The sequence below is a fragment of the Rhineura floridana genome, chromosome 1 (assembly GCF_030035675.1).
Source record: "Rhineura floridana isolate rRhiFlo1 chromosome 1, rRhiFlo1.hap2, whole genome shotgun sequence".
NCBI classification, from domain to species: domain Eukaryota; kingdom Metazoa; phylum Chordata; class Lepidosauria; order Squamata; family Rhineuridae; genus Rhineura; species Rhineura floridana.
In genome coordinates this window covers 109,509,294-109,525,431 of record NC_084480.1, presented here as the reverse complement: position 1 = coordinate 109,525,431, position 16,138 = coordinate 109,509,294, and the positions used below count along the sequence as shown (strand labels likewise).

The 16,138-nt window shown below is 41.1% G+C and overlaps 1 protein-coding gene across 5 annotated transcripts in view; it reads left to right on the top strand.

Annotated features, from left to right (window-relative positions):
* GLIS3 (GLIS family zinc finger 3) overlaps positions 1–16,138 on the top strand; it is a 289,006-nt gene that overhangs the window by 201,292 nt on the left and 71,576 nt on the right. For all 5 annotated transcript variants that reach the window (XM_061629198.1, XM_061629168.1, XM_061629178.1 and 2 more), the window contains 2 exons: positions 4,203–4,364; positions 8,087–8,197. In XM_061629198.1, the coding sequence (XP_061485182.1) occupies positions 4,203–4,364; positions 8,087–8,197 (273 nt within the window). The remainder of the gene's footprint in view (positions 1–4,202; positions 4,365–8,086; positions 8,198–16,138) is intronic.

Sequence of the window (16,138 nt, the reverse complement as noted above, 5' to 3'; positions counted from 1 at the left end):
TTTAGAGTTTTTGACATACCTTTTTAAATTCAATCTCACAACAGTCACTGAAATAGATCAGTGATTTCCAAGTATTTTCCCCCATGGACCACTTGAATATTGCTAATCATTTTGGTAGACCTCTTAAAGATTTTTCTGCCTGCTGTAGCAATTGTAATGCTCTGTGGTAGATCCTCTCTGATTTTTAATTGTGTTCTTATTGCTTCTTTGATTTCTTATATTGTATTTTATTTGCCAATAAAATACAGTATAAGAAATCAAAGATTATTTTATTGTATTACAGTATGAATGCTACGGAATGCAAATTATAATACAATAAAATACAATATAAGAAATAAAAGCAATAAAATATAATTAAAAATCAATGTAGATAGTGCAGACATGCCGCAGACTACCTGAATGAAGCTCATGGACCACTGATGGGAACCTCTGAAATAGAACATTATTGTTTTGTAGGTGGTGGTGCTGAAGACTCTGGTGCTAGAGCTAAGATACATTCATTAGCACTACTGAGGTCTAAGCCAAGGATCAGTGCTTGGGTGGTATCCAACGTTAATCATACTCAAAGCTGACCCAGTGAAATCAATAGACTTAAGTCCATTGGTTCCAGTGGCTGTGTTCAGAATATGACTATTGTTGGATACCACCCATTATCCACAGTTGCTAAAAACAGATAAGCATACCTAATTAATGCTTTGCCAACAATGTTATTTACTTGGATCCAAAGTTCCCTTGTGTGAATCAGTAACAAGCCTAGGGAATAAAATGGTTTTCATAAGATTTCCCCCACAATTTTATTCTGAGAACACATGCCTTATTGCCTAGGTAGCTAGTATGGTACTTTTCAGATTGTCAGGATGATGAGAGTTGTACCCCTATGTTAACTTCCTCTCCTTATAGAGTAATTATCTGTCAACATGTTCAGATCCTTGTTTTTGGCTGCCGCTGTAAATCTCTCATCCTCCAATCTGAGGACTGGAGTGTATAATTTCAAGAATGTAAAGGGGCAATCGCCATACCCCTGCAGTCCCCTGAATACATAGCTTGGTTTGGTCTCTCACCTGGAAAAACTGGCCCCTATTTCATTAAGTATACTTTATGTTTGACAAAAATGGTTCAGTTTTCAGACCTTTCCAGTAATCAGGTCGTTTTACGACTCTGAGTGAACAAAATTATATCTGTTATGGATGTACTCCAGAATCATAAGTGAGTGTTTCAGAGATTATAACGAAGCACCACAAGCTGCTTGCAATACCTCTTTTGCAGTGAGTTGTTTTTACATGTACAGCTTGCACAACTTTCCTAAACATTATTATTTTCTGGACATTAAAAACAGGCGGTGCTAGCTGAACGTGAAAGTGATTGGGCACATGGCTAGGGGTGTAGGTTTGTAAAACCCAAAAGCTACTTTGAGAGGCAAGCTACAAGTAATGCTCAGTTATATGTAGATTCCCTCATTCAGCGCTCTCTCTGTGTCTCTCTGTCTCTCTCTCTCTCACACACACACACTCTTTACAACATTTGCATGGAAGACCCACTGGGGGAGGGAGTTTAACACTTCCCCTGCCAGCAGTTTCTCTGCTAAAAATAGTCCCCATCCGTACTGATAGCCTTTTTTTCCCCCATGGAAAGCATTTTAGCAGAAAAACAGTTGAAGGGGTAAGGGTTAAGAAGCTTCAGCAGGGAATCCTCTGCTGCAAATTTCAGGCCATAGCTGCACTTAATAAAAAGGGAAAAAAATCAGGGAAATTTCTCCCCACAAGTGGTTACCATTTATAGTTTTCTCCTTAGTGAAAGAAAACCAAACATCCATAATGTGTATGTTCATTCACAGTTAAATTAACATAATGATTCACATTTTCCTTGTTCATAAGCATCATCACACACTTTTGTATTTCTAAACCTATAATTTTAGTTGCTGAATATACCTTCTATAACAAAAAATAATTCTACATGTAAATATATTCACACTATACTTGGTTTTTATTAAAGAGAACACTAGTACAAAAAAATGGCCCAGGAAATAATTTTTATGAGTTAGTTTATAGCATCAATTTGAATGTTACAGTACAAAGAGAAATACAGTAAGTAGGAAAACACTACAGAGTTCTGTTTTTTTAAAAATTATTTTATGAAATCCATGCAATTTTAATACTTCCAGAAAGTCTGAACGATTCAGGCTTACTTCTATGAATGTTACAAGGTTTTAAAATGGCAAAAGCTTGACTTGTATTAAATGATTGATTGTAGTAAAGGTGCTACAACTTCTTTCCAAACTTCTCTTTTTGTTGTTATTGCTATATGCCTTCAAGTCGATTACGACTTATGGCGACCCTATGAATCAGCTACCTCCAATAGCATTTGTTATAAACCACCCTGTTCAGATCTTGTAAGTTCAGGTCTGTGGCTTCCTTTATGGAATCAATCCATCCCTTGTTTGGCCTTCCTCTTTTTCTACTCCCTTCTGTTTTTTTCCAGCATTATTGTCTTTTCTAGTGAATGACTTATGTGTCCAAAGTATGATAACCTCAGTTTCATCATTTTAGCTTCTAGTGATAGTTCTGGTTTAATTTGTTCTAACACCCAATTATTTGTCTTTTTCGCAGTCCATGGTATTCACAAAGCTCTCCTCCAATACTACATTTCAAATGAATGGATTTTTCTCTTATCCACTTTTTTCACTGTCCAACTTTCACATCCATACATAGAGTTCTCAGAAATTATTGCATTTGAAAATATAACTGAAATCAGCTTGGTTTCTGGTTTCTTTACCTAATCATAGCTCTTGTGAGAATAAGCTAAGCCTAAACCCTATTAACAAAGAAAACCATGCATGTTATGTATAGGTTAGAAAAATGTCATTCAGAGAAAGGCCATTATTTCACTGTGGACTGAATACCTAATTTTGAGGGTAATCTAACACTTCTTTTACAGTCATTCCTGAAGAGTCTGGTTGTTGTTGTTGCTATTGATGATGATGATGATGCACACTCAGTATAAGAGGACAGATCCCTGTCTAGAGGAGCGTACAATCTAGAGTTCAAAATAGAAGAAACAGAGGAATGGGAGGGAAGGAGATGCAGTTGTACACAGAGGAAAAATATGCAATATCAGGAATTTGAAACTTCACATATCACACAGGGAGCCAACATGGTACCCTCCAAATGCTGTTGAACTACAGTATGGTCAATGCTAAGAGAAGATGAGAAGACATATAGGGTCAGTTCTTAGTGTCACACTAGTGGGGAACCTTTTCCAGTGCAATGCCTACATTTACACATGAGCAATCTTCTGAGTGCCACATGCCAGTGGAAGGCTTGGCCAGAGGCAAAAGTGGACGAGTCCAAAGGCAAAAGTGGGCAGATAAATGGATGCAGTGTTTAAGTTTGTACAATAGGATACATGCCAGCCATGCAAAGGTTACAGCTCCCCCCATATCTTTTCATCATCCAGACAAACAGAAGCATGATCACAGTTTAAAAGACACATTTCAACCAGGCAAAAGTGCTTGAGGAGGGTGTAGAGCAGAGTTGTCTTGGGAAGGGGTGTAGTCTAGGGTGAGCTCCAAGGGCTGAATAGAGAGGCCTGGGGAACCTCCTTTGACCCCTGAGCCTGAGGTTTACAACCATCACTGCGGAGGATCGTGAGGCAGAACAATTTGATGTACTGAGACTAAAGATTTCCATTTCTCCTCATTGTGTTAGTGGACTTCCTACATCTATTTCTTTCTTTCTTTCTTTCTTTCTTTCTTTCTTTCTTTCTTTCTTTCTTTCTTTCTTTCTTTCTTTCTTTCTTTCTTTCTTTCTTTCTTTCTTTCTTTCTTTCTTTCTCTACCCAGCAATACAAGGCCCATAAATGCATTCAGTGAGTGCATAGGGGGGAAGAATGGATCAGGACTGTGCCTGCTGCAGGACTACCACACACTTATCTGAGGGTCTGGGTGTTGGCTGTGCACAGTGAGAGACCCTGGCATTTTTAGGGTTCCTGATGGCACAGAACATATACACACAGCTCTGTTCAAATATGTGGATGACCATGTAAATATGAGAAGTCGATCCTCATACTCATTCACAGGCCACAGGCTTACTTTAAAATTAGATAATTGACCTGAATGCACATACACGTTTTTTTAAAAGAGGGGGGCAAGTGTTTCACCTCTCCTCCTTTTCCTTTAATCTTAGAAACGTTGTTTTGTTTCACAGTTTGAAGGCTGCAAGAAGGCCTTTTCTAGACTAGAAAATCTCAAGATTCACTTAAGGAGCCACACTGGAGAAAAGCCTTACCTTTGCCAGCATCCAGGCTGTCAGAAAGCATTCAGTAATTCCAGCGACCGAGCCAAGCACCAGAGGACACACCTGGACACTGTAAGGGAAGAATGTTATTTAAGACTTTATTTTGCTATCCTGCTTTGACTTTGGTGCAGATCTTGTTATTTGTCTTTAGATCTTACAGCTTTAATAGGTGATGTTATCAGTTGTGGATAATTTTGGATGGATATAGAAGGTTAGATGCAGACAATCATACCTAGAGTAGATCTGTTGATATCAACATTAGTCCTGGCTGAAGTCCCATTGATTCCAGTGGGCCTGCTTTATGTATAACTATGCCTGCATCCGTCCCAGAGACAGCAGCTTCTGCAAAAGGTATTAGCAAATTTATTTAACTGAAATTCAAATCTTGTTACAGCAAAGGAGGTCATTTTAGAAAATAAGTCCTCTTTTCTATAACTGTTTCAAAGAGGCATAGGCTGCCTATTGTGCATTTAGGCTGCAATCCTATGAGTGAATAATAATAATAATAATATTTAATTTGTTTGTCGCCTATCTGGCAATTAGCCACTCTAGGCGACGTACATTAAAATGAGATAAAATACAACAATACAACAATATCAAATACAACAATACAACAATATCAAATACAACAATACAACAATATCAAATGCAGTCATATTAATAACAGTAGATAAAAATACTGGACAGTCATCAATACATATAAAAGCACATATTAGCAGCATATGATAGATGGTAGAATCATAAAGATTTACCCTTCCCAAGGACCTCAAAGGCCTGTTGGAAAAGCCATGTCTTCAGGGCCTTGCGGAATACCTCTAGGGAAGGAGCATGTCGAAGGTCACATGGGAGGGAGTTCCAGAGAGTGGGGGCCACCACAGAAAAGGCTCTCTCCCTAGTACCCACCAACCTAGCTGTTTTGGTTGGCGGGATTGCGAGAAGGCCTTGAGTGGCTGATCTAGTTGGGTGGCATAATTGGTGGCGGTGGAGGCGCTCTTTCAGGTAAGCTGGGCCGAAACCGTATAGCAGGATGTGGAGTAGTGACTCAAGAAGCTGGTGTAGCTGTCCCTGCTATAGTCCTTCACTCTTTGTGCACTGGTGTCATGCCCATCCCTCTAAAATGGGGCCTCTCTATGTCTCATGATGATACGGCACCCAACAGCCCACTCTTCCCTCAGGCCCCCAGCTGCTAGATTCTCTAAGGTGAGGTGCAGAAGGAGTTCAGTTTAGGGCGGCCTTTCCTAACCTGTGACCCTTCAGATGTTGCTGGAGTACATCTGCCATTGCCCCGACCATTGGCCATGCTAGCTGGGAAAGATCAGCATTTATTTATTTATTTATTTATTTATTTATTTATATCCTGCCCTTCCTCCCAGTAGGAGCCCAGAGTTGGAGTCACAATAACATCTGGAGGACAATAGGTGAGGGAAAGCTGGTTTAGAGGAATGGGCTTGCTGAAACACTCCACAGTCCACACAGAGGCACCATAATGGAGGAACAGAAGCTACACTAGCTTCATATGAGATTCTGCTCCATCCCATGCGCTGCTCATGCTAGGTGCAGAAGTGCCATCTTATACTTCCAAATGGCTGAAATTGCACTAAAGATTGAAGAATGTGGCTGTTGATAAAGGAGGGTGGAAAGAGCAGGGTCTGTTTCTCATAATCTTGGGGGGAAATCCATGATAGTGTGGGCAGCTTTTGCTAAATGCTTAAGGGGCTTAGGGCTTCATAAGAACATAAAGAGAGCCCTGCTGGATCAGGCCAAAGGCCCATTTAGTCCAGCATCCTGTTTTCACAGTGGCCATCCATAAGCCCATGGGAAACCCAAAAGCAGACCCTTAGCGCAACTGATATTCTAGTATTTCTGCTGGTATGCATAAATTGTCTAACGCTGTAATCTAAGCACCAGCAATTTCACCTCTGTCTATGCATTTTGCAAAAGTGTGAAATGTAAGTAAATTAAGTGTACTCTAATATAGACAATATATTCCAGTCACAGAATTTGGGATGTAGAAAGTAATGGTAGCTGTGATGGCCCATAAGAAAAAAATCACCCTCTAAAATCCACACTTGGACAGTAGTGGGACCAACCAAAATACCACGAAGTGTGGGAAGCTTTCGAGTTCTCCAGAACTCTTAATCAAGCAAAATGTTATATAAAGCAGGGGATTAGGGAGTGGGGGAAAGCACAAATGAGCAAAGTCAGAGTTTAATTCTGGATGATGCACTAAGTAAAAAGAGTTTAGGATGTTTGTTTACAAGATAATGGACAAAGCATGATATAGCATGAAATGGAAATGGACTGCCTTCAAGTCAATCCCAACTTATGGCTACCCTATGAATAGGGTTTTCATGGTAAGCAGTATTCAGAGGGGGTTTACCATTGCCTCCCTCTGAGGCTAGTCCACCCCAGCTGGCTAGAGCCTGCTCAGCTTGCCACAGCTGCACAAGCCAGCCCCTTCCTTGTCTGCAACTGCCAGCTGGGGGGCAACTGGGCTCCTTGGGACTATGCAATCTGCCCACAGCTGCACAGGTGGCAGGGCACGTAACCCCTGAGCCACTCACTGTGGGGGTGATCTTTAGCTGGCCATTGACATCCAGGAGACATGAGTAAGAATTTGAACTCACAGACTCTGGACTCTCCTCCCCACTGTGCTATACATACTCACATATTAATTCAGATCTTGACATCTCAGAAATTTAAATCAGCAAGTTTTGCCCTTTTAGCATGTGAGTCTGTTTTGGCCAACTTTTCTTTATGATTCCAGCAAAGAACACCCATGGAAGTAAGTTGGCTTTTGTTCACACACAATGGCCTTGTTCGCATGTAAAACTGTACCAAACTGTGGCTTACTGTGAATGACCAATCGTACAACTGCACAGTCTGAAACTTAGGGCCACTTCTGCTAGCTGCTACCTCACTACCGGGACCAAAATGTTCTTTTAAAAGGCTATGTTAATAACAGTACATATTTATGATTAGTGCTTAAAGTTGAACACTTCAGTAAATAATCTCTGAGCGTTCTTTGTACTCCCTTCAATATTTTTGAAGCTTTAAAATGTAGAATTTGCTTTCCGCTTTTATTTCTTGTCTGCCATATCACAGACTAACCTTTTCTCTTCATTCTCTCTTTGGAAGCAGGTTTCTTCTATATCTCTATGTCTGGGACTTTACTACAGCTTCTTTTCCTGACCCACTAAAGAAATGTAATTTCTGACTATACCAAAGGTTTCTATGAGGGTTACATAATTGTAAGTACAAGTAGAGATAACAATTTATTTGATCAATATGTGAAATTCAGCCCCTGTTGCCTCTGCCTCTTTTTGCATCAGTGGCACATACCCCACCTTGCCCTAGGCACTGTATGAGGTTTTCCCTCACCTATCCAAACAAAACTTCCTACATAAAAATGTCACTTTTTGTTGACATGTTACTGATCTCTCTCCCATAGCAGTACAATGTGCATGAACTTCCAAGACTTCAATGCTTCTAAAGCAGTGGGTAGTGTAGGCTGATGAGCAAGTAAGCAGTTTTATAAAAACTGTCATATATATTCCTATATAAGATATTAAATATATAACATAACAAGATAAGCTTGTAGAATGCAAACTGTTCACTTTCTCTTTCTTTCCAGGTTTCTTTGCTTTCTATCTCTTAGCTGTGTTTTAAATGTCATGGCCATTTTACTTGTGGCATTATGCATCATAGTAATTGTATTGCAGTTTATATCTCAGACTCACAGGCTTTAAAGAAACATCATTTGAAAAAACTTTCCTTTTATTTCTTTGTTTTAGAAACCTTATGCTTGCCAGATTCCTGGATGCTCCAAACGTTACACAGATCCTAGTTCTCTAAGGAAACATGTCAAGGCCCACTCTTCCAAAGATCAGCAGGCCAGGAAAAAGGTAACAAATCATGCCATGCAGGAGAAATATGCAGCAGCACTAATGGTGTGGGCATGTAATTCATATCCTATTGTGGTCAGGAAGAGCCCCTGCCCCAGTAATTTGAATAGATTCGGTATGCACACAGGTAATGAGGAAAAACCTACATTTTCATGGGCTTCTGTTTCCTTCTGTGAATATAAAAACCTGTCAGAATTTCTAAATAACCATTAATTACTGTCTTAGAGTCAATTGTAACCCCCCACTGTTGATGGCTATGGGGAGGGGAAGGATGGTGCATAGTTGCTTCTCACCTGGTCTTAGGTGGTGTTATGAGCCACGTGGAGAACTTTTAGAAGAATGGCTGCAAGTGGAGGACAGGGATACAGGGAAGGGGCCTGGTGGTCTGCAGATCGGGGGTCAACAATACCTGGTGAGATCTCAGTAATCTGCCAAACAACAGCCCTGCCCCTGAGGTACAGGCTGCCACAGACAGTACAGAGTTGACAGTTGATACACCACCACCTGGGCATCTGCTGCCTCCTGAACCGCCCCCCAACTCACCTCCTCTCACAGATATGTCTGTATAATGGAAAGAAGGTTCGGAGGTGGAGCCTGGGAGTGAACTAGCTGAAGCATCTCTGTCACCAAGGAAGTGCTGCCACCTGCGCAGGTGTGGACAGACTGAGCCCGCCATCCAGCTGTCTCAGGATTGCCCAGTTGCTTGCCCCATCCTGGACCAAGAGACAGTTCCTGTGAAACTAGTGGGTCCACCCTGATCCTCTTAAGGGGTCCTTGGGGGGTTGTCAAATTGTGACAACATCTTCACTTGAATAGCCATGCTTAATAATGCCTTATAGAGACCTAGAGACCTGTGTGATCTGTAGCGTGATCTATGTACCGCTCTTGTGATACGTCTTAACGTTAAAGGCAATGGAGAAAGACACATCAGTGTTCCCAAGTCTGATTCTGAAGGGTAACCAGGACAGGTGGCAGAGGGGGGGGGGCTTCACTGTGTCAGAAATTCTGATCTGCAACCTGGTTGATCCACTGGCAGTAACCAGCAGAAAGCCCCGAAATGGAGTATTTCATGGTGGGAAACCAATAGCTTTGGATCCTCTGGATCCAAGTCCCGCAGATCCCTTGAGGGCCCCCACACTACGTTCCTTCAACTGCGCCTGTCTGGAGCTGGCATAGCAAAAAAGGAAAAAATACTAGCAAGGCCTGAATGTGGTGGTGAATCCTCCATCCTGTGTTTCTCTAGCCCCTAGTTCGGATTGTTATGCCCAGCTGCAACCCTAAACACATTTATGAGGAGTAAACTTCACTGAACATAGATAAACCTAGTTCTGAGTAAATATATATGTAGGGTCCCACTGTTAGACTATGTACTTCTGTTTTGCAGGGCCAGCACTAGCATGCGGTGAACTTGGGCACTGGCCGATGGCCTCAAACTGTGAGGAACTCCACAGGGAGCTCAAGGGGGTGTGGGTCCCAGTGGACACCCCCACCCAACCTGGCTGCCCTTCAATCTGCCAGCCAGCATCCTGGCTTGCAGTGTAAGCTCTCTTCAATAGGAACTACTCGCCTATTCAGTTGGTGCCGGGCTGGGATAAAGTTACTCATGCTTGTCAGTACTTTTATCCTGAGCAGCCAGTGCACCTGCGAGCCACTTCTGTTCACCAGAGTTTGCACCCGCACGCCTTCCCTCCAAACAGAGCATGCAGGACAGGAGGGGGAAAAACAGTTCAGAAAAACAGCCTGCCCAGCAGCAGAGAATAAAGATACAAGTTAGTGGAGCTTCTTGGTGGATTGTGCTCCTCATTCTTTACAATGGCTGGGGTGGGAATCAGCTATGGATTTCCTGTACCCTCCTGACTGAGCAACAGACTTGTATGTCCTGCTCGTGATGGGAGGAAGGGCGGGATATAAATAAAATAATAAATAAACAAACAAACAAACAAATAAATAATGTTGCAAGCCCAACAGATGTATTAGAAAAAAGGGGGGGGCTGTTACTTGTGCTGCCTTGTAAAACTCCTGGATATCACTCGGGAATAGGTGCATCATTTCCTTTCCTCCTTTATAATGCTCTCTCTTCCCACCTTTATGGTGGTCATGCAGGATTGATTTTTGGGTGCAGTCTCAAGGGCTGGGGAGCCCACACAGCTCTTAGTATCTCTTTCTCTGCACTGCAGCAAAGCTTTCCTGCTTTGCACCAATCCTCCTGTTTTAGAGTATGCCTGGCTTATCCCTTCACAGGTACTGCTGCATGATCATGGAATCATGTTCCTTCATTAATCAAGATGTCCCCCCCAAAAAAAAATCTGGGAAAGAACAGCTCCTTTGCTTGTCGCTCACCCCCTTTAAAAAAATAAACAAATTTAAGACCCATCAAATCTGTCTGCTTGCAGCCAGCGGTGGCAGCAGCTTTTACCCCAAGTCCTTTTTCCTTTCCCCTCTCCAAAGGGGGAGTAAAATCCAACTGGATTGTTTCTTCTTCTTTCCTCCTTCCTTACCCTCCCCCACCCAAAAGCTGTTCTAGAAACTCCATGTTTTCCCTATTCTTGAGTTTTGGTACAGGCGGGCCCCGCTTATACAGCAGGTTCCGTTCCGGACTGCCGCCATAAAGTGGAAATCGCTGTAAAGCGGAACCCATTGACGATAATGGGGTGCGTCGCGCGAAAATGACGTCAAAATGGTGCGCGACAGAAAAAAACAGCCATAAAAGCAGAACAAGCGCCTTAATGCGGGGACGTTCCCTAACTGAAAGCCGCTGCATTAGCGAATCGCTGTAAAACGAAGCGCTGTAAAGTGGGGCCCTACAGTATTCCAAATGAGAAGGATTTGCAGAGGCCAGTCTAGCTCAGTTTATATCATACCCTTCCTCCTGAAGAAGCCCAGGGTAGCAGGTAAGAGTGCATAGGAATGCAGATTAAATTATATTTCTAAGATATAACTGTTGACAAAAACATTAAAAAGGCACCTAATAGAATACTAAAGTTTGTGTTGTTTTTCTTTGACAATCGGTCAAAATTTATTTTAATTTAAAGAGGAGACAAGATGGAGGGGTATGGTTTAAGAAGGAAAGGATGCCCTCTGATATTCTGTGCCCAGGGGCCCCAAGAAACCTGGAGCCAGCCCTGCTGCTCTATATATTGTATTTCTCATTATTTACTGTTCTTGTAGCCTTTCCATGCCCTAGCCTCCCCAGCACAAAAAGCAAGAAATGAAATAATCACTTTTATTCCTCAGTTACACGTAGTATGAGAATGTAACTTCCTTGCTGGTTAACTTTTGTATCCTTTTAATTTCCCAACTGGAACTGGAAATACAAATGCTGAACAAAGGGGGAAAAGGATTTTTGGTACTGATCGAAAAGGTTTTAAAATATGCTTTTAGGATGTAATATAAAACATTTGTAAGCTATAGTGAGCGTACAAGATCTTTGAGAACTTTATATGACTAACTCACTTTACGCTTTGGTATTTGAAATATTTCTTGGCACAATAATAACATGTAAGAAACAATAAACCTTTAAAGTCCGAATTAAGGTTATTTACGACTTTAATTAGATGTCAAAAAAAGTCTTTACAAAAATGTGAATTCATCAAAAATAACCATAAAAATTCCAAGGTGATAAAAGCAATTAGATAATAGCTGCAGCCCTAGGGAACTGTTGACTTGAATAGAAGGAGACCCTTTGCTGTTACACCCTTTAGTCATGGATTTGTTTAATATATCCTGCTTGACTGCCTCTAATCCTCTTTTTAAACCTCCCCTCTGTACACCAAATGGCATTATTTTGCTGATATAACTTGCCCTTCAAAATGCCATGCACACATTGTGTGTGTGTGTGTGTGCGCGCATGCCATGAAGCCCATATTCTTATTTACTTAGAGAAACCTGACTATAACAATAGAATGTCCATTGATTCCAGAACAGCTGGGATTTGAGTAATTGTGTCTGCATGTTGTTACCCCAATATTGCCAGTACCCTAATTAATCAGAGCATTTTTCTGTTCCTTCTTGGAATTCAGTAAGGCTTTGGTAGTAATTTAAAGTGAAATGCACATTCTATACACACGGACTACTTGTACTATAAATATATACCAGAGAGACTGCAGAAAAACTAGCAACCTTTTGCTTTTGAAAGCAATGACTAATGGCCTCTTCCCATGTAGAGACATGTAAAGTGCTTTCCAGGCACTGTAAAATCACTTACCCTTATTTGCATAATTAGAAACCCAAACAATACTTGAACAAGTTTCCTAGTAATTAACAGTAATTAACAGTCTAAACTGTAAAATTGACTGAATCACCTGAGTCTGATGGAGTTAGGTCGTCTAAGAGCCAAACCAACTGATACTTCAGCTTTATCTGTGCACTTAAAACAGGTAGTTTTTAAAAGACAAATGTCACCATGCCCTCCCTGATTGAGATTGGCACAGGAGACTTGAACCCGGCACAGGAGACTTGAACCCTTGCCCCAACTATGGTTCTGATCCAGATCCAGATCTCTCTCTCTCTCTCTCTCTCTCTCTCTCCTCTCTCTCCTCTCTCTCCTCTCTCTCTCTCTCCTCTCTCTGTGTGTGTGTGTGAGAGAGAGAGAGAACAGTTTGCATAGGGAAAAAGCTCCTATTGTAGAAATTGGAGTTTTTTCCCCTATGCAAATTGCCAGCACAATCCAAATTGGAGCCATAGTAAGGGGGCAAATGATTTTTTAAAACCCTGCCCTCATGCTAGCGTTGTAGGTGGAGCCAGGCCATCCCCCACACTGATTATTTGTGTTTTTAAAAACCTTGGGATGTTTTATGGAAAGTGATTCATAAATGAAATGAATGAAAACTGTGCTAATAAGAGCCAACAAGAGGGAAAAGTGAAGCTCATTGGTGTGGATGGCATGAGGCTTGTGAAATGGTGATCAAAAGACAATGAGCAGCAGAGAAGTGAAAGGCTCAGAAGAGGACACTGCAAAATGTAAATAGACAAATAAAAGTAAGCACCAGAGAATATTTCCTTACATTTTCCCATCACTTTCTCTGTGGGTGTCTTGGGAGTTCATATGTAATGTTTCTTGCTTGGGACTAGACTGAACCACATAATCCAAGTGAATGCATGAAGGCAGGTTTCAGATATATACAATCACACATTCATATGGCACCATCGGTAGCAGATACTATCAAATGAATTTGTGAGAACTTTCGTGCTTATGTGATGAAAATACTTATATGATGTAATGTACAGGTTCCAGCCTTGTTCATCAACACAACTCTGTATGGTTGAGTATTACAATTCCCTTTTAACAGATAAGCATAGTATGGTTCCCTTCTGTTTAGGAGGACTTGTGTAAATTAATTGTCTGCTAATCATGGTTCTAGACTATAAAAACCCAATTCACTCCTGTTATCATTTGTATCCTTAGCTGTCCTATGGGAATAAAAAAATCTTCTAAGGCAGATGATGAATGTCAGGCTTCTTTAGAAAATGGAAACACTGAGCAACACAGCCTGGCAGTATTGATAATTTGTTTGTTTTATTTACTTTATTATATAGTCTGACTTATTTTTCAATCTCAGGGTATCAAAACCTTTTAAAAAGATTAATGATGAAATAGTCCCATAATTCTCTTGGCCATTAATCCAAGTAAAAAAAAATCTAATGTTTTGAAGATTAAGCTGTGTCAAATCTCCAAAAGCAAAGACATCCAGAGTTGGGTAAAGATTGGCTTCTCTATTTGCCCTCACTATTTGTATCTGGTGTATAGAAGGTATTATCGAGAAGCCATCCTTGGCTGATCAGAGAGATCTAGGTGGGAGTAAGGCAGTGATCTTAAAATGTTCAGAATATGATATTGCAGATAAATCAATGTGCTAAATTGCGAGTGTTGCAGTTGTGCCTAACCCTAACAATTATATTATGGTGGATATCGAACAGAAATATGTTTAGCAGCATCGTTTTTACTATAATATAAATTGCCCTTTATATTTCAGTTGCAACTGTGCCTCAAGAAGAATATATCTTGCACCCTACCCATAAATACCTTCAGACTTTGGTTCCCACAGATGGAAAGGCTCTTTCTGTCCATAGAAGGCTTTTGATCCAGCTGAAAGATCCTGCTGACATGGGAAAGGAAGTTGGCTTTTACCAATTCTCCCACTCCCTTCAACCCCTATCACAACTTCCCACAGCAGCAGCATGTGAGGGGGGGGTCAAGATGGCTGTGCAACTGGCAGTACTGCCTCTCACTGGGTCAGGGATAGGGTGAGGTGGTGTCAAGGTTGGGAAAACTCCAGTTTGGTGACAGTAACCTATTCCAATCCTGGCAAGTGCAGCACCAACACTCGGAGGGTGCTGCTGCTGCTGCTTCCCGCTTCCCCCAACCTGCCACTGCTGTATTGCCAAGGATATAGATTCTGCATCACATTTGACATCAGATATGAGGCAGGTGCATATGGTTGGGACAAAGTGTCTCACAGGCCAAGTTTTGCCCTCTGGTGGGCAAGTTTGACCTGCAGGCTGGAGCGTCCCCAACCCTGATATAGAAGATATTTGGATGCATACTGGAAGATGAAGGCATTGTTTTTTCATCAAATGTGGTTCAGGGCCCAGGGAGGCAGGACTTTTTGCAACCTTCATGTCAATGGGCCCCACATTTTTGCATATCCTAAATTAATCAGTTCGTTGACTAGGAAATTGCAATTTGCACTGAAAGCTTCAGATCTAGTTGCTATTTTTTTTAAAAAAGTAACAATACTTTAAAAATTATTTAGTCCAACAAATAATATTGCTTCACCTATGCAGTACCTAAGTACATGGCTACGAATATTCAAGTACATAAATATTATGTAAACATAAGTTAACTTTACTATTGGAGTATTTGTTTTAGTTCACTGGTAAACATGGGCTGAAAGCAAAACATATTTAAATGACCTCCCAAACAATATGTTATGCTTGGTTATGCTTTATTTTTGCTTTTTAAAAAATTCTTTAAATCTTTTTCAAAAGCTTGAATCCTGTCAAAAGCAGAGACACTGTGGATGAGTGGTTCCTGTTTCTGAGAAATTGGTCAAATGCCTGTCCTGGATGGGGTTGCATTTTCCCTGAAGGAGCAGTTATGCCGTCTGGGGGTGCTTCTGGATCCAGCTCTGTCACTGGAGGCCCAGGTAGTCTCAGTGGCTAGAAGTGCCTTTTATCAGCTGTGCTTAGTAAGACAACTACAACTGTTTCTGGACTGGGAGAACTTGGCCACAGTAGCTCAGGCATTGGTAACTTCATAACTGGATTGCTGCAATGTACTCTATGTGAGGTTTCCCTTGCACTTGACCTGGAAAGTGCAGTTAGTGCAGAATGCTGCATCCAGATTGCTGCCAGGAGTGAGACCTGTCAGCATACAACACCTCTGCTCAGGGACCTGCACTGGTGGCTGATTTGTTAACAGGCCAAGTTCAAGGTGCTACTGTTGGTATATAAAGCCCTTAACAGCTTGGGACCAGTTTACCTGCGGGACCGCCTTACCTCAAATGTGCCCACTTGAGCACTTAGATCTGAGGAACAGGCACAGGTGCCACATATCCATTCTGCACTTGTAAGAAATCTTCTTTTAGTCTAGCAGCACCCTCTTTTTGGAACTCCCTGCCGATTGATATCAGGCAGGCACCTTCACTGTATTCTTTTTGGCACCTGCTTAAAACAGTTTTGTTTAGGCAAGCCTACCCAGATGCACAGATGCTGTTGTGTTTTAATTTTTTTCTCTGTTGTTGTTTTAAAAATGTTTTTAGTTCTTTGTTTTTAACTTTTATCAATAATTTTTATGTCTTCGGAAACTGCTAAGAGATTTTTTTTATAATCAAGCGGTATATACATTTTAATAAATAAATAAAATAATAAATAAAAATATCATGCAAAATATTAATAATAATCAACGGTAAACAAGAAGAGTAAAAAATCACATTATTATTA